Genomic DNA, 27,276 nt, shown 5'->3' with positions numbered 1-27,276 from the left:
ACATTTTCTCACAGAAAATATTCAAATTTTTATGAGTATAAATACTTTTATCATGTAGATAATGTTACAAGAAAACCAACAAAATTTGTTTCATTTGATTTGAAGTTCAAATGAATTAGTTATTGATTTTACAAGTTTAAACCATTTTTGATTTTTGTTGAACTTCACCGTTTACCGAGAAATGCGCTCAATAAATCAGAAATTCGATCGGTTACCCGTGAATGTGGTCAATACGGAAAATACGAAAAAAAAACCCCCTATCAATAAATCGGTCGATTCAGTCGGTTTCCAATGGAATTCGACCTGTTACTGTCGGTCGATTCGGTCTAAATTTGCCCTAAATTGCAAATTTAACCGAGTGAATTTATCTGAATTCTTGCCGAATTTTGACCGACTTTTGTGGTAACTGTGCATTTCTGGTTACTACCGGAACCGTTTTTCGGGTTCCAAAGAATTTGTGAATCTTATTCGCAATTAGAATATCTTGTAAGTTACGCCCCTTTTATGAAAGTCAGGAAACTAGAACCTTTGAATCTTTCTTAAACATTCGTTACACGATACCTTACCTCTTGGTTCGACTTGAAATACACATAAACATCTGTTTTTTCCGCTTAGATTCCTGTAAGATTCGTGTTAGTGCATCCAAACGGAACGGACTGTTATGTGGGCCCGGCACGGTAACTGGCCTCTCTCCCGCACGCTCTCTATTCTGCACTCCTGCAGACCGCAGACGCTGCACCACGAATCTTATACTCTATTCGCGGCTATATACACGCGCATACACACAGGCCACGTCGCCCCGGCCTTTTCCGCCGTCCGATCACCATCGCGGGCGTGTGCGCGCTCCGGCTAGCACTGCGCCGGTTTTCCTACCGCGAGCGGGCCAGCGTTGGCTTCCCGTTCCTGAGGCGCTCTGGTGGGACACCTGCCGCGTTACAGTTCGTTAGGGAGGAAAAAAATCTGCTTCTCTTTCTGTAGTCCATCGCTCTCACCTCCCTCTCGTCTCTCTCCAGTTCCGAGTCACTCAGTCGTCTCGTCTCCTCGTCGCCTCCTCTCCATCAGATCCGGCCAGCCGCCCTGCCCTGGTGCCTCCTCTCCCTCAGATCTAGCAGCCCGCCTTGCCCAGCGGTCTCCTCCCGACGCCATCGCCGCTGCATCTCCTCCCGTGGCCGCCGCCCAGCCACCTCCCTCCTCGCGGTGCTGTCCTTCCGCCTTCCTCTCTGCGCCGCACCTCACTTCCTTCCGGCGCTCTCTCGGCGGGGCACTGCGTCGTCCGCCGCCCTACTCGTGCGCGGGGCGCGTGCAGTGCGCAGGAGCTAGCTGGCTCCTTGCTGGTGGCGTGGCAACGGCGATGCATTGCTGGTGTGGGAAGGGGGCAACGACGATGGCGCGCGACGAGGCGGAGCGGCACGGCCTTCAGCGCGGCAGTGCAAGGCGGGGAGGCGCGGAGCCGTTCATCGGCACCCGCGCGGAGGAGACCGAGGCGGCGGCGTGGCTTCTCGCCGGTCGCCGCCCGTCACACGCAAGGGAGGAGCGCGATCTCGCCTTGATCTGCGAGGTGGAGAGATCGGGACGGCGGCGGCTCCCTCGCTCCCTGCGACGCGCAGCCCCTCCCGGCGCCGTCCCCTCCGCTGCGGCACACCGCTCTGACGGCGCCATCCCATCCCGGCGCTGCACTAGCCCTAAAGGCGCCATCCCCTCCCAGCGCCGCACCGCCCCTCCAGGTGCCGTCCTCTCCAAGCGTGCCTTCTTTCCTGGTGTCGTCGTCATCTCTTCGTCTCTCACCTGCCTCTCCTTTTCTCCCTCCACGCGGCAACATGCCTCCGCTTCCTCAGCTCCCCTTGTCGTGCCTACCACCACCTGGTCGGTGGAGCCGCAGCCATCATCCAACTGCTATTCTCGCTGCTGGCCTCGGAGGCGGCTCTTATGCTGTCCCTGCTCTTCTGCACGCCTGCGCGCCGGCTCGCGCTGCTCGCCATGGCCAAGACCGTCGCCGGCAATATGCTCCTCGTGCTGGTCTCCAGCGGCTACAACGTCGCCAAAATCCCGCACCGCGCGGATGAGCTCGGCCAACTCACGCTCACCGACCAGGTGCTCGCCAGCTTGCACCTCCTCAAGGCCCCTCTCATGGGTATGTGTGTTGGTGAATAAAATTTTTGGCAGATAAAAAATTCTGTTTGATTGCAGCTAAGAGGTTGATTACTAAAATAAGTCAGTACGTTTCTGCCTATTGTTAGAATGAAATCATACGTGCCCTGGAAAAAAATAATTTTCTACTAACTGTGTTGCTATATTCCTAATGTACCAGGAAATGCAGTGACAAAGAATTTTACTGGAAATTAGTATTGCCGTGCAATTGATTCGAAAAGACCAATTGATTACAAAGCGCTTTTTGAATAAATGGCAACTTCCTGTAGATTTTTGATACCTAATTGTGGAACCATAGCAGTTTGTTCTCATAGAAACAATCAAGTAATTCCGATTACTTCATGTGATTATCATAGCAGATAGCTCTCAGAAAAATACCAGTGGCTAAATGCAGGCCCAGGTTTGATGTTTTTATGTGTAACAACCTAAGCCTGGTCATATAGATACGATGTTTAGAAAACTGTGTATATCCCTGTACCAGTGAAATCCTTGTATGGATGTTTTGTGATTGAATTAAATTTCATGATGATATAATCCTTCGTATACATATTCTTGGCAATTGTACAAATCATTATTGCATTAATTCATTAGTATAATGTAGATGCATAGTGTACTTTGGAATTTTCAGCCTGGCATATTCAGCGCCATTTAGATGTGACTAAAGGACGTATGTTTTCATACAGGAAAATTGATCTTGGAACAATGCATTTATTCTCCTATCTGTCATGTTCCTCCGGTTATCTGTCAAAGAAACATATACAATTATTACAATCAGTGTCTCACTGTTAATAAATTGTTTATCTATGAGTTATCTGATCATGGAAGGAAGCTTTTGAAACATGGATTTGAGGATTTTCGCAGATGGAAATTAGAACCAGCTTAAGTATTTTGATTTATTCACAATATTCCGCCTCTAGCATCACCTCCTGCATATTGCAAACCATCACCCTTGGTCGTCAGACGGCATGTCACTGCCAATCTGAGTATCTCCTCTCTGGCCTCTGGCAATGGAAGATCAGAAAAGCCTAATTCTGCAAGTAGTTGGGATGTAATTATTCGTTTGGAGAAACCCCCTGCTCCATTAACCGTATCTCAGCTAATCCTTCGTATGCTGACTTCTTTGCAATTGTACAGGTGTGCAATACTACTCATGGGATGCCTGGATGAACTCATTAGTACAATGAAAATGCATCTAGCATTTGGAGTTCTTAAGAATGCCATATCGATGAACCTGAAAGACTAAAGGGTGTATGCCTTCTTACAGGAGAATCTTTGAACTCTGAAGTTAATCAGTTATTTTTATCTCTCATGGTACCCTGGTTAGTTATCACACAAGCATATGCGAATATGCTTTGAACAATCAGTATCTGACCATCTTACATGTCAAGAAATTGGTTGCTTATGAGTTCTGTCCTCAATGAAGGAAGCTTTTCAAATGCGGATCAGATGCTTTTCCCTAGGTCGAAATACGAGGCAACTTTAATATTCCAGTTTGTTGACAATGTCCATGGTACCATCGGTGACATTGCTTGTAACATCGGCTGCATATGGCAAACCATTGCTGTCCACTAACTGCTACTGATTGTCAGATAAAATATCGCTGCCAATCTAAAAATATCTCTACTTGAAATGAAAGATAATAAAAGGTCTGCTTGCAGTTTAAGAGATGCAACTGCCCCATGACATCACAGCAAGGTAATATGAATTCTAGCTTCTTCACTGTTTACTCTTTTTCACCTTACTTACTGTTGGAGTGTTGGTTATCGTTTCAGTCCTCCAGGATTGCTTCCTCCTATTATCATTCTCTCTGCCGAGGGCCCCTCTGAACCACTAAACTCTAAAGGTATGTACACAGTGAATTGTGTCCTCATATTTTGCCCTTCGCTGCATTTAGCCATCTTTTCTTCCCCACAGGGCTGATCTGGATTTTATGGAGAAAAATTAGCACTAACACAAAAACAAAGGCTAACCTGCCTTGCCGGAACATCACTGAAATGTAAGTCCTACAAAACTTTACTCCCTAATGATTATTGTATTTTACCTTCACAAAATCATAGTGAAAAGATTGTAAACACTTGCCTCATGCACGTAATCATTGGCAGGAAAGGGCTTGCAAGAAAAATGATTGACCAACTTGATTGAATTTTGGACAATGCTGAATTTCACTGTGCTATTGCCTGGTAAGCAGTCCCCTTTCGTTTTAAATTCAGTCCATGGTAATTTCTCCTCAGGTGTGAAATTCTTTTGCAGTTTGCATGAGAATAGATTCACTATTTTCAGGACCTCAGCATAGGGAAGGTTACTCTCCCTATAACTTTCTGAAACTGCGCTTCCATATAAAGTATGCATGCATCTTGCAGAGATTACCTAAGTACGTACCATGCTTTGCTACACAGTTCTGCATTCTTGTAAAGTGATTGTCTCATTGGCTTTCGCTTTTTTTAGACAAAGCAAAAGGCTTATGGTAGTATGCTTAATTATATTGAACACTCAATCCGATGTGATCACCCGTGATGGTTCCTTTATAGGATCTCTACCAAATAGGTATTATTAGATCAAAGGCTTTTGGCCCTGCTTTTATTGAAAGGATATCCACCAAAAAGGTATAGTATGAGGACCATTTGATTTTTGCACATGCTGCATGTTAGTTTGTTCAGCTAAATAAGTGCATACCTTCATACAGAATGACATGGAGAATTAGCACTCGGATCAGAATGTTTAGTTGAGTGACGGTAAGTGCAATATACATTAGACATGTTTCCCTATTTTTTGTAGCTTTTTGAGCTGATGGTCTGCAATACTCACTACCGCTAGCTGGCAAATATTTTTGGTGTGTTGTTGCTCTGCTTAGCACTTTGGCATGATATGACATGCAAAAGAATGTTTCTTTCAGTTTTTGACGTTGCTTAGTCTTAGCATTGTTTATGTTTTATTCGTGTCGTTTCTGTCATGACAGCTGTACATCAATTACATAACTAGATGTTTAGATTAATGAGGCTACACTCTTCTCAGCGCACGTCAGTCATCTTGTCCTCTTGGTTTCGTATTGTCATTAACTTCAACGCATTGATCTATTTGGGACTCCATTCCTCATTGTATATACAACCGTTTCTTTTGTATGTCCATTTGTCCTTTTGGTAATCCATTGTATTACAGCAATGTCTATGCAATGCATTGGTATTACTGGACTGTCAAGCTAAATGTCATCTCCTGCCTTCCTACCAAGTTGTTGATCACTTGCTTGGCGCCCAATAACTTCTCATATTCGTATATATGCTTCTATTTAGGCACAAAAGCTTGCGAAGGTGCCTGGGAACAGAGCAACCTTATTTTCCTATACTTAATGTGAATGTAAATATGGGCAAGTTGAATTTATCATTTTGCTCATGCGGGTGTTCCACCTTGCACCTCTAGATATTTGTAAATTAAAAAGAAAAATCCTTGCAAGCTATATTTGAACTCACCATGCGGGTGTTCCACCTTGCACCTCTAGATATTTGTAAATTAAAAAGAAAAATCCTTGCAAGCTATATTTGAACTCACTATGATACTTGAATCTGTTTTCACCAAATTCTAGGTAAATACCAATTGGCTGATTTCAGCTGTTTCATCTCAGTTACCAATTTTAGGGAGAGGTGCAAGGACATCCTATCCTTGTTTCTTTCACGATCCTTTCCGATGTGTGACTTGAGTGGTTTAGATATTTTATACTACTGAGTTTTATGTAGGTCCTCATTCTCTGTTAAAGAATAATATTGTAGCAATTATGGGTGAAAATCATGAGTGTCCATACTGTTCAAGTTGGCTTTTCCTAATCCTCCACCACACCCTTGATGTAATGACTAATGAGTGTTGTTTTGCAAACATAAAACATAACACTTTGTAGTACAGCAACTGCACTATGACAATAGTCTCTTATATGCAACTAAAATATTTCTGATATGATATGTATAATGACCTCTGCTCAACACTGGTTTATCCAAATAACCAGCACCAAGGGCACACCGGTTTAGGCTCAAGTTACATCTAAGGATCAAACTAACAATATTATGCATTTCAAGCGTGTCAAATTAGATGTGCCATCTTTAACATGGGGCATTGTTTTACTGAGCTGACAGCAAAGATTTTTGTGACTCTTCTAGGTTTTCGAGATGATGCTGGTAAAATCAAAAGGTCTATCTCCAGATATGTGTTGCTTTAGCTTCATTCAGAGGCGACTTACTTTTCTCCTTGCTGAATCAGCTTGTCCAATTTTTATGTTATCGTTTTTAGCCATTTAATTTTGATGCTACAACAAAAATGACAATACTAGCTTCCCTCCAACCTTTTGTCAGATCGATTCAATTTATGAGTTAATGCATTCCTCTAGCATAATTGTATTGTGCGCTTATAATAGTTTTGCCTCTTTAGACTACGGTGTAGGCCTTGACAGTTCTCAAATACCTATGAATTATGCATGCTATGGTGTATGCCATAAAGACACAAACATTCAGTGGCAAATTTGGTTTTTATGAGCCTATTGTATTCTTTTAATGGTATGTAAAAGCAACTCAGCGCTTTCAGAGAAGAGGTGATTATGTGAGAGCTTTCTTCTTGTTATGTGAGTTTTCTTCTGGTTACATAAAAATATTAAAAATGAAAAATATGCATCACCGAATGAATCTACTTTATTTTGGCCTTTTAAGTTATTTCTTTCCTGTATTTCATCTGTACCATCAGAATACAAAAAGTGAATAGAAGAAATGACACCTCATCACATTTAGTTATTGAAAGGTGAATTTTCTTAGATCCTACCATGTTATGTGAAATATTGAAGATATAATTTCCTTGCATGTTTAAGATTCTTCACAGAAATCTTTTGTGAATTTTTTCAAAGTAGTGTTCAATTATTAGTTTCAAATCATTTCTGTTTGAGAAATGTTGCAGGCTTTGGTGTTTAATCAAATTTACCTTTATTTGTAGACCTCCTCTCTAATTTATTATTATTATTGTGCTTAAGTAAGTTCAGAGCATTTTTAGAACCTCTTCCGAAGTAGTGTCCATGGTGCCACATATTGAGTATACAACTATCCTTGAAGAACATGATATGTCCATTCGATACAATAGGTTCCTCTAAGCATACAGAAGCCCGCCTATTTCATCTGTTCGCCACCACATCAGCTCCATGTAGCTCCCTTTTACTTCGCTACAAAACTCCCTGCCACATGTACCAGTTCTATTCTCATCTCTGTATAATATTTGTCCGTTAGCTGTACTGAGCAATTTAAGGATCTATATTATGTAATGCCTATTTGGTCTATCTACTGTGGATTGCTGTGCAACATATACAGATATTTATTTTCCTCTCCTGAACACACAAACCAGCGTACCATACTGTATAATCCCCGTGTTTGATATCTCATTCTACTAACTGCTCCTTTCTAACATATGTAAACATATTTATCATGTTCTCTACGCTACACAACGTAATCACAAACTGATGCTACTAAAATACAACAGTCATTCATGCACTACATATTTTTTCAAAGCCTTCTCTCCAGTAATGGCGCGCAAGGGCGCGCCAGTCTCCACTAGTGTACTCTATTCGGCTGAGAGCAAAGCAGGACAGGGAAAGCCAGGAACCTCGGCCTTGCCCTGCTGAAAAGGCAGCCCCTTTTCTCTCTCCTCCCTCGGTCTCTCTCTCCCCTCTCATCACCTCACCCTTTTGGATTCTTCTTCCCAGGCATCCTAAATTCTTGCCCCCATTGGCCCAAGCCCACCTCCCCCTTTGTGGAATCCTAAATTCTTGCCTCCCTTCTTGCTTCTTCCACCTGCTTCTCCAACTTGGGAAAGGAGCAAAACAAAGCAGCAGCAGCAGCAGCTGCGCCCACACCACCTGCTTCTCCTGGCCTCTGTGTATGCGAGCCTACCACCTTGCCGCAAGACTCCCCCCTCTCGCCATGTGCCGTCGTCAAGGCTTCCTGTCAGTGTTCTTGCGCGCGCTAGCTCCTCTCTGTTCTTGTTTCAATCTTGTAAAACGTGCGGCCTTGTTGCGTTGATCGAACATGTGTGCGTCTGTGCGTGCATTTGTTGTAGGTGTTTGTGCGGTGATCACGCAGGTAGTGACCAGTGAGTGAATGGGAGCCAAGGCAATGTCGTCCCACGGGAGCGGGGCCGGCGGGGGGGCCCTGTCGCGGCAGGGCTCGGTGTGCAGCCTCACGTTCAGCGAGGTGGACGGCCAACTCCACGGCGTCAACCTGGACGAACTCCTCCGCGCGGCCGGCTCGGGCAAGAAGACTGTGGACGAGGTGTGGCGGGACATCCAGGGCGCCGGGGGCTGCCCGCGGGCCCAAATGACGCTGGAGGACTTCCTGTCCAGGGCCGGCGCGCCCGCCGACGCCGCGGACACCGACGCGCGCAGCTGGGCGCAGCAGTACCAGCCGGCTCCAGCGCAGCTGGGCCACCACCCAACTGTCGGGCGCCCCGTGCCGCGGCCGCTCGGCGTTGGCGCCGGGCCGGTGCTCGACGCGCTGTACCACGAGGGCAACGGAGGCTGCGCCGCGGCGGCCGGGCGGAAGCGGGCTGCGGGCGCCGAGGGCGCCGTAGTTGAGAGGTCGACGGTGGAGCGGCGCAAGAAGCGGATGATCAAGAACCGCGAGTCGGCAGCGAGGTCGCGCGCGCGGAAGCAGGTTGGTTTGTTGGTCCTTGCCAACTCCATTAATCCCCAGTTCATTCGATCGCACGTCGCGAGCGCATGAGCATGCGGTTGTTTGAGCCTGGATTCGGTGGACGCAGGCGTACACGAACGAGCTGGAGAACAAGATCTCGCGCCTGGAGGAGGAGAACGAGCGGCTCAGGAGGCACAAGGTACGATACAAATCAAACCACGCACCGATAATTTTGGAACTCTTGTGATGAATTAGACCAAGTTCCAAGCCACAACTTGCAACTTCGCAACTAGGAGTCCTAGTCTGATTGTCGACCACCTGTAGCAGTTCGGAAGAGCTGACTTACATACAAGCGCGCCCAATAGTTCTTGGCTGATAACCAGCGCACAAGGTCTAGTGCCAAGAGCCCCTAGTGCTCCACTATCGTGGGAGGTCATCATTAAGGACCCGACGCCTCTGGTCTAACCAGCTGGTGCTTATGGACTCGGGTCCTCGAATGGCTTTCGAATAGCGAGGTTTCGAAGGAAAATCAATCAGAGGGACCCGTTAGCTGTCCTCCGTCTATAAAAAAATGATCAGTATTTAATGTCGGTATAAGTATGAGTCATCCTGATATTTCAGGACAAGTAAGGGTCAATTGACACCTTGGCAATGTGATGTCGCAATAGGCGACCAATGGAGCACCATATCTTTCGGGCCACTTATGCCTCTGTATTTACCATAACAGATAATATCTTCTAATTATAGATAAATACATCCTAACTAGACTCATGCCGTGTGATTCGATCGGTACTAGGTTCATATGGGATAGTGATGATTTGTATCATTATCTCTGTAAAAATTTACTTATATATTTACATCTTGAATGATACTATAAATACCGATCCGACCCTTGGTCATCAAGTCAAAGGACGAATCCTTGAACAATCAATACATATGGTTTTACTTCATCTTCACTTCTTCTATAAACTTGAGCTATTCATGTAAGTGTGATCTCGTCGTACTTATTCGCTGAATATATTTTCTTTCGCCAACAACTATTCACCGAAGGGCCCAACCTCGCGCAGCAACTTGCTTGGTCTTTTGCGCTCGGTTCGTGCAAAAGGGTTACTCTAAAATTATCAGGCTAAATGGCTTTTGTTTATTTGGGTGACGTTTGGATATGTACACTGAAATTCAATCGCAGGCATCTATCATTCTTTTAATTTATGTCATAATCCTTTGTTCATTTCTCTTTCTCTATCCTACTCCTCTTTTTCTCGTTGTCCAACGCCACCTTTGTCTTTAGACTTGTCGAAGTTCATCCAAATTGCTACAGACAACACTCGTGGCCTCTTAACAAGCTTGCTGGGATCTAACTCTCTAATACATGACAAGAAAACCCTTGCTCTCTCGCTTGGTAACGAACCATCATGCCCCAAAACAAACAAGAACATTTTGGTTATTTTAGTGACGAGTGAGATATCTCATCGAGCCAATCATTGGAGTGTAATCGTACAATTCAGAACTGCCTTCTGAGCCGATGTCTATGCGAGCTTGGTACTGCTCATTTTTAGCGCTGTCTGTGCGTGATTGGCTGTGCTCTGGAGTGGTTGATGAGGATGTCTGGTGAATGCTGATGGATGGACCACAAATTTGTGTCCAATCAAGTGGGGTTCCAGTCTTTTTCTGTACATCTCCAGATCCCCTTGTACGAAAAATTCTCTTCTGCTCATGACAAACTCGTTTTTCAGTAAAAAAAAAAAAATCCCTTTTTTAAACCAAAAGGGAGGCAAATGACATTGGTGGATGATCAGTCAGCCATTCCTATCCCTCTTCCTGTTATTGCACAGTTCTCTTATGCAATGGCCAATGTCTAATGTGTTCTCGTTGTCGTTGGACAGGCATCACTACCACTTACTAAAGATAGGGTTCTTTATTCTAAGCTTATTCAACAAGTACTATTTTTTGCCCATCTGATTCAGCTAGATGTGAAAAATTTACTAGTATCCATGTAGAGAAATCTGCGCATCTATCTCGAACTGTGTTTCCTTTTTCATTTTCTGGTTTTATACTCGTCTCACGCGCCTTTCTATGCCCATGTCATGCAATCTGAAGACAGTATGTATAACTCTGAAGTGACCAGCTCTCTGAAAGGCGAGATCTATGTCCTACTTTGCACTTTTGGAGTGTGAGACCCTGACCTCATTGTCTAGAAAAACATTTCATGAACAGATAAACTTCCACGCTGGCATTCTGGTAGTATAGCAATGCTAAAGAAAAGGTGTGTTTAGACCGTCTCTAACAGTTTTCCTTTGCGAGTCTTATTTTTTTCGCGAAGAAATTCTGGTTACTTTCAGCGTTCTAATAATTTCCTTTCGATGATTCTTTCTCCTATTTTTTTATTCTAGGATTATCTCTTATTTCTTTTCAAGAATTTAGAAAAAGTTGTTAGAGATAAAAAATATAAGATATAAGAACTAAAAGAAGAATCAAGAAAGGAACCAAACTAAGCGAATATGATCGAAAATGGTCTTACAGCCTATGGCTTCACAGAACGCGAGACATTTCTTTCTTGCAAGGTTGTACAACGACCGTTGTTTATGCACTCGCAGTGCGATCGGAATCGCATGCGTTTACGAGCCGAAGCACACTGTATCCTTTTTTACTTCTTAGAGAACGATGAACTCGTAGACAGTGTCCTTTGAGATCCGGATTTCTTCTCATATTTCGATGTTCCATATGTACATGATATGTCCATCGAAATCTTTACAGTTTAGGGAACTGATGCAGTAACCGTTTTGTGTTTGTTGCAGGCACCGGAGCCGGTAGTGCAGTATGTACCGCAACTGGAGATAAAGAATCAGCTCCGGCGGACTAACTCGGCCAACTTCTGATCATGTTAATAGTAGCAGTGAAATATTCTGGCACTAGGGTTGTTGAATTTGTAACTGCTCTGTTGGAAATGCTCTTCTAGTATGTAAGAACTCTTATATGCAGTCTCCAACTTGCAGTATGGGTTGGGTATGTGTTGCAAAAGCATTGCACTCCTACCTTGTAGATTTCTGCAACTATGATTGCAAGAGTGTCACAGATAAGCTGTAGTGCTGTATGATTTCCCAAATGAAAAAAAATGCGACGTCCTTCTTTCTTTGAGCAGTCTCTAACATACTAATTTTACTCAAACTCTTTTTTATTCCTCCAAAAGGGTAGAGCAAGCAAAAAAATTCAGGAAGAGAGAAATTTTATTCAAAGCTGAAGCACGAGTGGTACACCAATTTATTGTGTATTTATTAACGACTAGGTTAACGGAATCTCTAACTGGTCCACTTCACGTGCTATTGTTATCAATAGGGGTGGCAATCCTAGGTGTGAATTCAGATATGTGTGAGTATCACATTCGATGGGTGTGGGTATAGATCTAAGTTTTTGTCTATAGATATAGCAGGTCGGGTACCCATAAAGTAATGGATCGAGCATGGGTATTATAATTTATCCACGAGTACCCAAGCATCGTTGACCCAATACTTCCACCTCCCCCGCGACACAGCCGATTGCTATTTGCTAACTCTAGCTTAGAGTATCTCTAATAGCCTAGTCAAATTATATCTTCTATATCTCCATACGAGGGACCATCCAAAAAGATGCTCGCTCTATTTCTCTTTTCACTCTAACAGACTATCAATATTCCACCATCTATATTCTACTTTTCTATATTTTAGTATTTTTTTAACTAACCATATATTTGTGTGATGTGGGTTGTATCTGAGAATGCACAACTGTGAACAGAGAGAGAGACCGTAGGACATAAACACCTCAACGGTGATGAACACATACTCAGCCAGAGCACACAAATCTCAACGGCGATGAACATATATTCAGCCGGAGCACACAAATCTCAACGGCGGCGGGAAACACAGGCGTGCATCGGAGCATACACATCGCAACGGTCAAGAACAAGCGGAGCAGCCCAAAAGGCAAGAACTTTGCATATTCAGCTCCCAATAGCTCTAGCTACGATCAAAAGAAAGGCAAAAATCTAACAGCTCGAAAGGTTCATGTTGGTGAGCAAGTCAACAAGGAGTACTGGTCCCAGGAAAAGGGAGGGCATCATGACGAAGCAGAAGAGGATCAAGGGGCGAGGTTGCTCTGCTTACTGGGGTGGATCTTGGTGCTGATGAGCTCGAGCGCGACGCATCGGCCGACCATGTCCTAGAGCACGACGAGGTGGCCTACCACCGCCTCCTTGAGGTCCTGCTTCTGCTTCCTCCGCACCGTCAGTGCCGCTTGCACGGCCACCTTCTCCGGCTGCTTGTCCGCATCGACACCCTATCGCTGCCTCGTGTTCCTCCCCTGCTGCAGCGGGTGGTGAAATGGCGCGAGGCAGAGCCTATTCGCGTCCCAGCAAGCTGGCACCAATCTGAGATATAGATGAATCAAGAGATAGAGACCCGATACTTCACGAATCCAAACAAAATCCAAATCAAATCAGCTTTTCTCGAAGAGATACACAGGAATCCATTGAAGATCCATTTGATTTGGGAGCGGATAGGCTCGGGCTTTGTAACACCCATGTTCTCTCGAAAAAAAACTTGAAAACTCATCTCTCTTCCATTCTCGTGATCTGACACCACCCTCTGCATCGCATCGCGCCGCCCGTCTTGTCACCACGCGTCGTAGTTATGCTCACCGCCTCGCGCCCAGCTGCTCTCTCGAGCCCTGCGTCTCGCCTCGCGTCCCACACCGCCACTGTGCCCATACCATCACCACCTATAAAATGAGTAGTACATTTTTCTTCCTCCTCTCTCCACAGCATCATCTCTCTCTAACTCACCTCCACCCGAGTAAAGCACCACTGCCACCACCACACTGAAGTCCGTCGCCGGTGAGCTCCACCACCCTTCTCCTCTTCCTCTCTTCCCCAAATGGGAAGCCCCAAAATCCTCAAATCCGGCCCCATACCTTAGCCTCGTCGCGAGCCGTCTCCATCATGATGTAGATCTGACCATCCTCGCTCCGTTTTGCCGATCACCGGAGCTTCTCCCGCCTCGATTCGTTGCTGGCCCTCACCCTCGCCCTCGCTGTCCAGATCCGCCCTCACCTGGGATGAATCCGATCGCCACCGTCCTACCCTGTCGCTCGTCGGAGCTGGCCGCTGCTCTCCGTCATCGGCGCACTGCTGTTCACCGCCCCCATCACCTCTCTCCCTCCGCCTCTCCCTCTCGCTCTCTCTACTCAATCTGCCCGAGCCGACCGCCTCTCCCTCTCCCTTATCTTCTCTCCCCCCCCTCGCTAACAGGTGGGTCCGCCCTTTACCCCGAGCCAAGCCCAGCCCTGAGCCAAGCCGCCCTAAGCCAAGCCGAGGAATATTCTGAGAATATTCCTTTTCTTTTTCTATTTTTTCCTCCTGACAAAACTTCTAAAGCCCGTTTCTCCTCCGTCCTAACTTTGTTTTCGCCGATTCTTCCACCGATATTCATCTAAATTCGAGATCTACCCAATCATGTAACTTTCATATTTTTTGTAATTTAATTAGTTTTTAATATAATCATTTGATTGATTGCTTATACGTGCGCTTTTGCCGTTTGTTGCGTTTGTTAGAAGAAGAAGTGTTCGAAGAAGACCCAGAGGATCTGAAGTTTGACAAAGGAGCGGATGAGGACTTCAACGAAGGCAAGTTCCACATCATTGATCATGTTGATCCTATGTTTTAAAACACAACCGTAGAGCCATTGTTTTAAATTATAGGAATATGCATGCTTAAGTTAATAACTGTAATTTTAAAAATATATGCTAATGTAGTTATGACCTGGCTTGTTTATGCCATGATTTGATATTATCACTTTTATTCCGTTAAAACCCTAGAAGGTCCCCAACATCAACTATAATAATTGTTTGGATGAATGTTTGTTTACTAGCATGCTGGATTGATTTGCTCAAATGAAAGCACTGGGATAATTACATATATTAATCATGCTTTTTCAAAAAATATGAAGTGTTGTGTGCTTGGTGTGTGTAAGATGTGTTTGTGGAAACTCTAGTGTGTTTTTAACGAGGGTGAGTAAGGTACCATACAAAGGTGGAAATTTCCTTAGAGCAAGGTTTGTCTTTGTGGTGTTCTTACTGGAAGACACTTGTCTCGGTCGTATAAGGACCGGTTCACCGTGACATCATACCTAGTATTCAATCGTACAATCACATGACCTGAATGGGCAGGACTTGACCCAACCCCTTCAACTTAGTTTGGTACCCACTCAGAGGACGGTAGTGGCAACAGGGACCAGGAGAAGACTTGGGCAGTGCGTAACCCAAAGTCTGGCTGGTGAATGTTGTTAAGGCTATGTCAGAGCCTTGGGATTGCTAAGTGGTCCTTCCCATGAATATTCTAAGACCATTGGTATCTTAGTGCCCCGTGAGTGGATATTGTGGCTATGTTGTAAGGATGTTGCATCTCATTATAACAGTTCCACCAGTTGCTAAGGTTGGAGTTTGTGCATATCTTGTGGGTAAAGTGTACAACCTCTGCAGAGTGTTAAACATATTCGGATTGACGTGTCCTCGGTTAAGGACATGCTATGGTTCGGTAACAATGATTAGCTTTTCGGTGTGAGTACCTCCTTGGCGTGTGAGTGGGCAGTGTGCCCGTGCTTTCAAAAAGAGTTGGCTATGTGCCTGGAGTATCCCGGACTGTGTGTCCACCGGCAAAAGAAGTGTGGAAACTAACGGAATGGAAATATCTCCCTCAGGGCCAACAACTCCATAAACTCAACTTATGTGTTCCTAAAATATGTTCTAAAATAGTCTTTGGAAATTGAACATTGCATCGAAAACTAGCTTTCTGCAAAACCTAAAGACTCTCAGCCTTATCTTTGATCTACTTTTATGCATCTAATGTCTCATTTTGAGGCAGGGCTTGCTGAGTACCTTATGTACTCACTCTTGCTATATGTGGATTCAGATGATCTAGAGACTGACTTCGTCGAAGGTGAAGATGAAGAATACAAAAGATGGGTTTTATCCACACTCAAGCTGCATGTAGGGCTTGGGTTGCTTTTGCATTATTTTCGTTGCGCTGTGAGGCTTTGTTTAACTATGCCTATGGGCTTTTATTGTAATGAACTCTGTATTGTACCATAATATCGTACTTTAATTGATGGATTCCTGTAATATCTAATTCTATTGGAAATATGTGCATACCAGCTAATGATCCAGGGACTGATATGAGTTGTACAAGGTGACCCGAAGGAGGGGTCCGGCAGGCTTATAGACAGAGAGGCAGAGCACGGCTTCGAGAAGACCGGCAGGGGCAACTGATGAGGATGAGGCTCAGCAGGGGTAGGAGAATAGAAGACCGGTCGGTAGATGGGCTGGTGGCCTGTCGGGATGCGGTGGCACGTCCGGTGACAAGAAGAGGAAGTCATCCTCGTGGAGCTCGTCCCCGGCGCTAAATCGGGACCCCACGGGCAGCTAGTCGATGGGGAAGTGGAGGAAGGTGGGAGGGAAGTCAGCGGTTACTCGATGGCAGCCCAGGAGGTTGGCGTGTGGTGAGGAGGAAGAATTGGAGCGCCTCTAGAAATATCGTGTGAGATAGCGTTTTTGCTAAAGGATGGTTTTTACGCCGCGCACGTTATTTTCATGATAAAAGGTGTGATATCATGATTCTTGGAGATGCTATTGGTAGCTTTTTTTTTTGTTGCTCCTCACTCCTCACCTGCACTCCTACATAGAGGATCAGGCTATCGCCAACCGCCTCCTTTGTGGATCCAGGTGACCAGGCCACAGGCGGCCGCTACACTCCCAGACAAAGGACACACTGCCACCCCTTTGCCAGCCAGCTCTCAGCTCCCCCCAACTGGAGATCGGCGGCAGTGGAATGGAGGTGGAGGTGCGTGGTATGGGCGGTGCTTGGATCTGCTTCATTGCGCTCCCACTCCATCTCATCTACGCACTAGAGAGCACCTCCTACCCATCCTCACGCTCGACTTCCACACGACCGACAATGATCTCTGGTCCCTTGCCTGATCTGACGTCGTGTCCCGATCCTATGGCATGAAGCATGAAGCATCAAGCTAAGTAGCCCCAACCAATCCCGTTGTTCGAGCCACCATGACACTTGAGTCTCGGTATCCTAGAATCAGAATTGTGGATGTCAAATTATCGAGACCTTGTTCGACACCACGTTATCATGTGGAGTTAATTTGATGCCCCATTTGGCTTGTGGAGACGGGAGAGTACAGAGAATGATGTTGTGGTATTTGCAAGTTTTCTTTCATATTTCCCTGTTGATTAGTTATTGCTTTGCAAAACTCTGATTGCAGAACTATGATTACCCTCTCTTCTTTGTCCTCAATTTGCTTACATCGCCCACTTTCCAATATTACATAGAAAATTACACCCTGAATATTTGCTCTACTTGTTGAATGGGACTTCTTGTTGTTCACGTACCCACAGGCAACCCATGGATTTCAGGTACCCGATGGACATGAGCACGGGTACAAAATTTCGCTCGTCAGCCTTCGTGGGTACGGGTTGGGTAAGACAATTCGGATGGTGGGTCGGGTACGGATCTACTTCGCCCGTACCCGACCCATTGTCATCCCTAGCTGTCAGTGTCCTCTTCCTCCGGAAGTATCAATCGGAGATCCTCGTTATCTCTGTAGACTTGAACCAAGGCTGCAGCCTTGTATGCAAGGAAATCCCATCATCCCTGGGAGAAGCTGCACAAAGAGGGCCAGTCATTCAGAATATGTCCGTGGAAGAACTTATTCCAGACAGGGAATATTAGTCACTTGGACTAAGGGATTCATGATAATATCCTTGCTATATAATTGTCATAGTTAACAGGGAAACGAGCACTGAAATACTATGTGTATACATACGGACAAGATAAATCTGACATATTCTGACAACTAAATGAGGTCTAGTATAATAGCAGAGTGGTGCACTTACCTCAAAACTGAAAATGGTGCTCTGGAAGTGATCTGATAAAGCTGACAAACCAAAAATCACAGCAGGAATCACAAGCCTTGGAGATGAAAGATCTACTGAAGTGCCACCCAAGGTCTTCTCTATTGTATTCTTCAAATCTTCGCTTGTGATGCCAATTCTAGCGTTTGCATAGATAGGAATAAATGAATAATTATTGAAACTATTGGAATGTGAGGAATAGAATAACGGAGTACGAACTAAAGCTTACAACATCTTGAAACCTACTTCTTCTTCACTTTGTTCTTCAGAAAAATTTCTGGAATATCATCCTTTGACAGGTTGTCTGTGTGCCGATACAAAAGTTGAAGGTACAAACAACTTTCCAACATAAGAGTGGCTAGCTTCAGTATAGTTGAAGAAATACATGTTCACATATCACAAGGGACCAGTAGCAGCAGCACTATATTAAACACTACTAAGTTGTATCAGACAATTACTTAGCTTACCTGAAAGCAACTCCAAAAGCATAACTAATAGCAGCCTGTTCAATAAGAGTATTAAAGATTCAGTCACATCAATCACCCATATTTAGCCATTTAGGGAAAGAAAATTGTGCTGTTCATTAACTTACTGAATCATATGATATCTAAGCAAAGGCATAGTCAATGATCTTATCTAGGATGTCCATTAAATGTTGAAACCATTCATATACCATTTTAAAGATCACCTTTGATTCTAGACATGACATCGACACATCAAGTTGTATGTTGGATGCATCCCCTTACATTTGGTCAAATCTGTGACCCAAAAAATAACATGAGTCCGATGCAAGGCCCAGGATACATAAATGATGAACTCTATGATGCCTACTTCCCAGTTGGAGCAGTTATGGAAGCACAAACCGGTTAATCTTATCAGTTGGTTTCTAAAGTTCAAAGTTAAACAAGGAAGCATTTAATTATGGCATATAATTAGTATTTTACTTTTTACACTACTAAAGTGTTTTGTGGTGAGTAGGGATGAAAACGGAACGGGAAAATCCCGTCCCGTCTCGGTGCCGTATCCCTTTTTTTCCCGATCGTTTTCGTATTTTCGGATCTTATTCGGAAACGGGACGAAAACGGTATAGGTCTCGCGAAAACGGTACCGAAAACGGTTTGAGCTATTTTCGTCCGTTTTATTATTTTCCCGTTTTTATGCGGGATATTCCCATTTTTCCTTCGCGAGATAAGGCCTGAATACATCAACCCTAGCCCACTAAGGCCCATGTGCCGACGGCCTGTTAGCTTGCTGCCGCCACTTCCTGAACAGCTGAACCCCTATTCGGCTATTCCTTTCCGTGTCGCACTGTCACCCTCGCCCAGCCGCCAGAGCTCCACCTCCGCGCAGTCGCCCGCCAGCCGCCACTCCGCTAGAGGCCAGATGCTCCGTAGGCCGTAGCCGCACTCCGCCAGCCAGGCACCAGGCGCTCTGCCAGCTTCAGAAATCCAAGAGAAATAAGTGGTGGAGGAAGAGAAAAAGAAAGCATGTCGCGGAGCTTTTCCAGAAGGTGGCACTTATCGTTGCCTTTTACTGTTCATTATCTTTGCGAAGACGTTCCTTTCACATCTAATCAACCAAAAATCCAACTATTGGATGACATCCATTGTCTTGATGTTTCATAGGAGTGTGCAGATTATGACAGAATCGACAAGGAAGCTGATGAATGGAGAGCTAGGCAAATAGCCAAGGACATCGCGAAACGCAAGGTGCCTTTCATTTGTGAAAAATGTTGTTTCATTCGTAAGGATACCTTGTAGTAGGACAGCATTGTGGCTCCACGATTAAGTGATTAACCGATTCATTGGTATACATGCAAACCAGGTGGAAAGCATGAAACAGATTGCCAAGAAGAAAGCAAATGAGGAAAGGAAGCGTCTAAAATCTGAGGTAATATTGGAACCAAATTCATGCTTAGGGTGTCCTGTGAAAGTTCTATTCTCTGTGAGGACTATGTTTCATTAGTTGTCTGCAAGTGTATCTGCATGTGCTATTGAATACTAATACAACCTGATACTTGAGTTTGGATGAGTTAAGTTGCAAGCTATAAGTTATACCTTTATATTCTTGTGACCTGTGACCTTTCTCTAGTTTTCTTATGAATTTAGGAACCCTCTGAACTCTATTATCTATTTATCTGGAAGTTGCCATCTAAAACTTTGTTATATTTGCCTTTGAAGTGCAATCGAACTGAATTTGAATAAGTTAAGTTGCAAGCAAGCTTTAAGTTACACCATTCTATTCTCTAGTTTTATGAATTTAGGAACCCTCTGAACTCCATTATCTCTTTATCTGGAAGTTTCTATCTAAAACTATGGTATATTTTTCTTTGAGGTGCAATCCGACTTCTGCGCCATCATTCCACTACCTTCTTGCTTGCTCCCCCTCCCTCCCCCAAGAGTTGTTATGCAATCAAATAATTATTGTGTAGTTGTTTGAGTTGCTTTATTTATATTTTAATCTACTAATGATTCTATATTTGTATGGACGTTTTTTAGTTAATAGTAACGGCATAATATTCTTGATTCCAAATGAACTAATTTTCTCAATACAAATCTTCCACTTTCAGCTTGAGCTTGCCCTTATGGTTGAGAAACTACAGGAGCTTCGCTCTATAAGAGTTCAAAAACCGAAGAAGCAAGGCAAGAGATTCTTGTTTACCTATTGTTTTATTTAACCTTCTCTGTTTCACAGTATATGTCTGGTAACCTTTTGCTAACAGATCAATTAGGTGAAGTAACTAAAAAATGATTAATAATTGGGTCATATTTACCCTTATTAATAGATACTTTAATGGTTAACCACTCATTCTCTCTCACACAGCCTTGGAAGCATGGCCAGTGGTTGGAAAAAATGCAATGGCTACACTTTATTTCATAGTGGACTTGCATTGCAAAAGGATAATCCTCAAGAAAATGTACATGTACTAAAACAGATGGAGTGTTATCATCACATTGTTTTCTGACTTAAGGTCTTAAGGACTCAGCTATGTTGTTCAGATTCAGGCATTGCAAGCTGAAGCACACAGGCCTAACAATCCTCTTTTCTTTTATTAAGAGAAAAGGATATCTTATTCATTATGCTAATAGCATATATGTGCCTACCTGTATATGATCCCATTGGCAGAAACTCTTATGAATCCAGTGTGCTTACTGGCTTCTGCAAGACTGCAAACCTTGCTCTTTGCGTTGGTGGTGTTGATTTTTCTTTTTAATTAGTTCAGTTGAATTAATCTAAATATCAAGAGATGGATATGATGAATGATGCTGATGAGTGATGAGCTGTCGGCTACGTGGAAGAATATTTGTCTATGTGTTTTGCACTTTTGCTATCCTATATTCCTATTAGGCTATTATTGTGACTATGTTGTGTCGGTGTGTGAATTTATCTATTTGTAACTCATATGTCATTATGTGAACGAACATGGTTGAATGTGGTGTACTAGTGTGACAGTATTCAAACATCTAGTGTATGAAAATTGATCGGTTATGTCCGGTTTGAATTATCGGTTCCCGACCGATACCGACATGTTTCCGTTCGGATTAATTCATTTTCGATATCCCGACATTCCCGAGTTCGTACCCGTTTCCGACTTTTCCGTTTTCGATTCCGTTTTCGAGATAAAATGTGAAAGTGAAAACGGTTAGAGGGTTTTCCCGACCGTTTCCGTCCGTTTTCAACCCTAATGGTGAGCGCAAAGGTACTTGCTTCTTCTTTTATGTCAATTGTACCTCAAGAGAAAAGACCAGGAGACAGTATAAACTACATGCTGCTCCAATTCCAGTGGCCAAGAGCAACAATTCATTCTTGAGCTGCAAGAGAATCATGAGCATCAGTAGATGGTAAGCAGTTTTCTTTGTTCTGAAAAAATTCAAAGAAGACGAAAAACTGGAGAGGGATCACACTGCTTCATATTTCAGAAGGTTGAGTTCTTCCTTTTGTCGCTCTCATTCTGTCTATCCTGTCATCATTTGAAAAAACATTCCCATTTCTCAATCAGCTATTTCTGCAATAACATTCTGACAATCCAAAATAATGAACAACAATCCCTAAATAACACGATGACAGACCTTAGCAGAAGGCCTCTTGCGGACAGGCAGGTCGCTCTCACCAGATACCCAATCTCTGGTCGCCGCTAGCCTCAAGACTCCCTCACCTGTAACTTCTTCCCCGACCTGCATTCCAATGGTCAATCAGTTATTCCTTGCAAAAGTAGATGACGGCAGCGCGATTTTGCATAACTTAGAGCATCTCCAACCAAGCCCTCTTCTCACCCCCTATCCTATATTTGAGGAAAAAACGATGAAAATTGATCTCCAACCGACCCCCTATCCGACCCCTTATATTTGAGGAGCCCTCAAATCTCCTCCCTCACCCCCTACATTTAGGGACTCCTCATCCAACCCCTCATTTGGGAGAGAGGGGAGAGAGAGAGAGGAAGAGAGGGGAGAGAGAGGAGAGAGAGTTACCGGATATTAATAAAATAGAGATGATTCGAATATAGGGGGTCAAATATAAGGGATCGGTTGGAACACGTTGAGAAATAAGGGATGATTTCTGGATGAGGAGCCCCTAAATAAGAGGAATAGGGGGTCAAATATGAGAGCTTGGTTGGAGATGCTCTTACATCAGGTTGCGCAACATTTGCAGCATTTTCTGGACCCGAGGTCGCCTCTAACACATCAACATTTGCGCCATTTCTCCTCCAAACCATGTCAGAGATTTTGGCGACGAAATCGCCGTGCAGCTGCCTCTCTTCAAGGAACATGCGTAGGACTTCCTCCCCAATACTGTCCCCAGCTGTGGGCAGGAGCACAAATCAGTGGATCAGCATCAACTACAAACCTCAAGCTATCTCCGTTCGCCATTCGATTCTCTAGTGCATGCGACATCAAGAGCCCAGGAGGAAAATAAGGAGCGGTGGCGAATGAATGAATACCTGGGGCTTGCAGAGAGGAGTAGCGGGGAGGGGAGACGCGCGGAGGAGGCCTGCGCGGCAGGGCGGGGCCGAGGGAGCAAGCTGCGAGCGGCGAGGTCGCAGCAGCGGAGGCCGGGGAGCCCCATGGCCATGGCGGTTTCAAGTTAGTTTCTCGCTCACTGGTGCTTGATCCGTGAGCTTACTGAGCTGGAGGAGGAAGAGAGAGCTGAGCTGAGGCCGTCCTCTCGCCACAATCCAAACCTCGCAAGCTGTCACGAAACCGCAGAAATATCTGAGCTTTTTTTTATTTTTATATTTTTTCATTAAAAATTTAAATAAATAAATTTCTCGTGAAAAAATTACAAAACTAGACGTCGGGCCCTCACAACGATAGTAACTCTTGTGAGGTTAATAATTTCTAAATTATTAACCGTTTCATAAGAGAATGGTAGACGTCTAGTTTTATAATTTTTTTTACAAAAAATCTTCCATTTGAGCCTCGCTCTGAAGTCTGATCCACTCGCCATCCATCTTCTGGCCCAAGTGGCCGGCCCAGTAGACTCTTTACCGCGCCACGGGCAGCTCTGGATCATGCAGTCGATGATTTGCCGCTCAAAGATTTACCCTTTAATAATGATTATAATGTCACTCATACCAATAAAATATGAAAGTATCTGAGTCAATAATTGTAGTCTGAAGTGACAGATAAACGAAACAACTTCTTAGCGGTGACAAAAAAATCAAAGCTTGCGTCATAATCGTCGTTTGCATCCCACAAGTTAGGCATTGCAGGAAACCACAACTACTCGACAAGGGAGGATAGTAACTCTTGTGAAAACATTGATCAGATTGATAAGAAGCCAGTCAATCCAAGATTCCAAGTACTTTTATTGTCCACAAATCACAGCAGGATGGTTCCAGTAATTCCACAAGTATAGCACAGGTCCAGCGAGCTAACTTTTACGGAAATTACAGGGATTATTCGATAGAATTGCGACGCAAATCCTTGCCGCGAAGACTGATCTACAGACGTGTGGTTCTTAGCCTGGGGGCCAGTTCATCTGCCTGCCGCCAAGAAGATGTACATGGATGTGGTAAACAGATTGACCTGCAAAGAAAAATATCAGGTGGTTGATAGGGCAAGTGGTCAGTCAAAAATGTGACCTAAGGGATTTCAGTTGCACATACATCCGCTAGGGCCATCATTGATGACAACACGGTAGCCATCTTCAAGTCCTTCCTGCTTTGCAACCACTTTCGCAACATATAGGAGATAACCAAGTATCTCTACATGCCTCTCTTCTGCCTGGGATGATGGCACGAATAAAATGTTTTTCTTTTTTGTGAGGATAGTAAATTCGAGGAAACTAGCATATAACGTATTGATGACCATGATGAGAAAAGTTAGCCTAAAATTATGGAAATCATAAATTTGATAATTGATGAACAGTGAAACTCTACCTTTGAAAGGCCAGTTAATCCATCCTTGACTTTGGGAATGATTAAGATGTGCGTTGGAGCTTGAGGGTTTATGTCTCTGAAAGCCAAGACCTGGAACCAAAACATCAGATCAATGCCCTTCAGAGATGACAAACGAATAGCTTACACCACAAATCAGGATGTACATTTAGGCCATTCACAAAGCAATAAACAGCAGAAATCAACTGAGCATCCAATTTAATCAGAACCTTGCAATTTAGTGATCTGTCACACAGTTGCCATTGACAAAATGGTACTTTGATTCTCCTATACTACTGTAAGGGCCCATAAAGAATGCACAGGGAAATTTCATTACATGAACTGGCCATCATGAAAATTGACATTGTGATCCACCATACATGACACGGAGCCATCCATATGCAGCACAACATGCATGGTTACTGTGTGCGCAACCTCATTGCTTGTTCTCATTTTAACAAACAAATTATGTAAAAGTGAAAAAACCTACAATACTAAAGAACATGTGGATATAATGATTAGAGTTTTTCCTTGTAACATGCTTTCTACTTTGAAGTAGTTAAAACTCAACAATGTCAGGAGCAGCTGAAAGATTACAACAAACAATGCAACATTGAGGGTTAATTATGTCCCAAAGTAGCACAGATCGCTCAATTAATTAGTGTTCAAGTTCATTAACAAAATGTAACCGTCACAATTTATAAAGCATGTGAACATAGTCCCCCCTGTAATAGAATATTTTTCCAGTGTCATGCCCCAAGTTTTAAAGGATTGCTTGGCACGCACACACAGATACTAATCAATTTTTTCCATTACACAAACACAACTTATGGGCATCTCCTGCATTTAACACTAGTTGAGAACAACACTCTCACTATTGCAAACATAACAGGCTTATCAGAAGAGTAATTCTCGTACTCCCTTCTCCTAAACATAAAGCCCATAAGAATGGTGGGCAAAGCAGCTATCAATTAATTATCCACAAGAATATTTTTAATCAAATCGAAATATCGAGAAAAGCTATACTGTACAATACCTTCTCATCCTCATAAACCACATTAGACGGTATTTCCTTTTTGATGATCTTGTCAAATCTGCAGATGCATCAGGCATCAGAAACTGATACACTTTGACCAAAGTCTTTGCTGTGCAATGTGCACAATGCAGATACTCAACCTATTTTTGCATCTTAGTTCTTATTTCTTCAACAAGAGGTCACCAGTTCAACAACTCAATCTTGCTACTGCGAGAAAACTAATCTCAAATGATTCAGAGCACCATATCTCATTACTAATTAAACTTAACCCCTTCTTTTGCATCTTTGTAGTTCTTAAGAAAGAGCTGACCAATTCAGAAGCTCAGACTTCCTATGGAGAAACAATTTGCCTCAAATGATTCAAAAAACCATCTATCATTTCATTATTAACTAAAATTAGGCTTAGAACCTAATCGATCCCTATTTGCACGTACTAATTCCACGCCTCCTCCCCCCCCCCCCTCTCCAAAAAAACCCCCACTTGCAAATTTACACGAGGGACAGATGAGTCAGTACCCTCATTTGAAATCAAAACTGCTCAATCAACAATCTCCCAAATGATAGTCAAGCAGTTGACACCGAGCGTACCAAGGTGTCTACAAATCAGAGGGGGTCTTGCAACAGTAAAAGCGTAGAAGAGGGCGAGGGGACTCACATGGTGGGGTTGTCGTTGGGCACGGCGGCGAGCGCAGCTTCCTTCTCCGACGCCATGGCGAGGAACCGTTCGCCTTTCCGAACACCAAGTGGTCGCCGCCACGAGGATTCGGTGGGTAGAGACCCCGAAACCCTCGTTTTCTCAGATTACCATTATTTCGGTATACAATTATTTTCTTGCCACTGGTTCTGTAAATTACTTATTTTCGTACCACTATTAACAATTTTACCCCTTTCTTCTTTCTTGCCTCTTCTATACCATCTTTCTCCTCCTGCTCCGGCCATTGCCGCCGCCGCCGCCGTCGTGTCTGCCTCTGGCACTGCCACGGACTCCGCATGATTGATGTGGTCACCATGTAGGTCATGGAGATGTGCTCATGGGCAAGGTCAATAAGCACCCCCTCTCCCTCGTCAGCTCACAAGAGCCACCGTCGTCGGCCCCTGCGGCAAGGACGCACAACAGCGGCCATGGCGACAACAAATAACGCGAACCTGGTCTAGAACCTCCCTTGGACTAACGAGCTCCCTCTTCCTCCTCTCCACCACCTTGGACCGCGGCCTTGGGATGCGGCGGCGAGGCCGAGCTCCATGGCCACCGCCGGGGATAAGGTCCAAGACCGTCACAGGCTGAGCTGCATGACTGCTGAGGGTGAAAGAGGGCGCAACGACGAGTCCATGGCTGTCACGCAACGATGGTGACCTCTCTGGCTGGCCAACGACCTCAGCTCGGTCAGGAGAGGGAGCAGCATAGGAAGGAGATGGAGGAAGAAGAAAGGTACGGGCAAAAGGGTCCAAAGTGGTATACAACTAAGAATTCGCAGATCTGATGGCATCACAAAAATTGCACACGAAAATAATGGCAGTTTGGATGAGTCACACCAATTGAGTGGCAAATAACTAAATATCCCCGTTTCCTCCGTCAAATTTACCGTCCTACCCATCCAGCTTTGTCTCGAACGTGTTAATCCTAACCATATTCTCTTTATTTTCTTTCATTCCCGATTTACTTTCTCATTTTTATTCCCTTTATTTTCTCTTATCTTCAACAATTTTTTTTAAAAAAAATTTGTAAAAAAAAAGAAGAGAGAATTTTGTCCTAAAAGGAATGAACTTGGGAATTCCTTAGTAATGGGAACAGTAAAGGGAAACTGTTGGAACGCTGAAGGGAATGAAAATTCCTTCGTGAAAAATTTTAGATCCTGACGGGAATCAGTTGGGGATGGTCTAACCGCTGGAGCCTAAGTCATGCCTAGGATATTTTGGTCTTTTCATGACAAATCCAACCTGCTAAGGAAAAGTCTATTATCGTCCCTTAAGTATGAACCCGGTTTAATTTTCGTCCATAAACCAAAAAACCAGAATTGTTTTTTACCTCTAACTTATAAAACTATTAGGAATCTATCCCTCAGGTCTTTTGAGGCTGGTTTTGCTTGTGTGGCGATGTTGAGTCAGATCTGACGTCGGAAGGC

The 27,276-nt window shown here is 44.0% G+C and overlaps 2 protein-coding genes and 1 pseudogene across 7 annotated transcripts; 1 reads left to right on the top strand and 2 right to left on the bottom strand.

Annotated features, from left to right (window-relative positions):
• Window positions 1-953: 953 nt before the first annotated feature.
• LOC133912403 (ABSCISIC ACID-INSENSITIVE 5-like protein 2) lies at window positions 954-11,925 on the top strand. 6 transcript variants are annotated; one of them, XM_062355106.1, is made up of 10 exons: window positions 954-2,131; window positions 2,832-3,185; window positions 3,283-3,843; window positions 3,921-3,991; window positions 4,063-4,144; window positions 4,251-4,328; window positions 4,399-8,110; window positions 8,224-8,816; window positions 8,923-8,994; window positions 11,591-11,925. In XM_062355106.1, exons 8-10 carry the CDS (start codon window positions 8,265-8,267, stop codon window positions 11,669-11,671), a joined length of 705 nt encoding a protein of 234 aa, XP_062211090.1. In that variant the 5' UTR covers window positions 954-2,131; window positions 2,832-3,185; window positions 3,283-3,843; window positions 3,921-3,991; window positions 4,063-4,144; window positions 4,251-4,328; window positions 4,399-8,110; window positions 8,224-8,264; the 3' UTR covers window positions 11,672-11,925. The 6 variants fall into 6 exon arrangements, 1 of the variants encoding a protein (XP_062211090.1); XR_009908795.1 differs by lacking the exons at window positions 8,224-8,816; window positions 8,923-8,994; window positions 11,591-11,925 and having other exon boundaries at window positions 962-1,724; window positions 1,836-2,131; window positions 4,399-7,723; XR_009908792.1 differs by lacking the exons at window positions 8,224-8,816; window positions 8,923-8,994; window positions 11,591-11,925 and having other exon boundaries at window positions 959-2,131; window positions 2,309-3,185; window positions 4,399-7,723.
• Window positions 11,926-17,015: 5,090 nt separating this feature from the next.
• On the bottom strand, window positions 17,016-22,947 carry LOC133912401 (uncharacterized; annotated as a pseudogene).
• Window positions 22,948-23,488: 541 nt separating this feature from the next.
• On the bottom strand, window positions 23,489-26,741 carry LOC133912400 (14 kDa zinc-binding protein). Its single transcript, XM_062355105.1, has 6 exons — window positions 26,721-26,741; window positions 25,809-25,947; window positions 25,154-25,211; window positions 24,121-24,210; window positions 23,848-23,965; window positions 23,489-23,767 (listed from the first exon to the last, which is right to left on the bottom strand). The coding sequence occupies exons 2-6, from the start codon at window positions 25,862-25,864 to the stop codon at window positions 23,700-23,702; spliced, it is 390 nt and encodes a 129-aa protein (XP_062211089.1). The 5' UTR covers window positions 25,865-25,947; window positions 26,721-26,741; the 3' UTR covers window positions 23,489-23,699.
• Window positions 26,742-27,276: the final 535 nt, after the last annotated feature.

The sequence above is a fragment of the Phragmites australis genome, chromosome 3, assembly GCF_958298935.1.
Source record: "Phragmites australis chromosome 3, lpPhrAust1.1, whole genome shotgun sequence".
In the NCBI taxonomy this organism is placed as follows: Eukaryota; Viridiplantae; Streptophyta; class Magnoliopsida; order Poales; family Poaceae; genus Phragmites; species Phragmites australis.
Note: the sequence above shows the minus strand (reverse complement) of the source record. Positions and strands in the feature narration are given on the sequence as shown.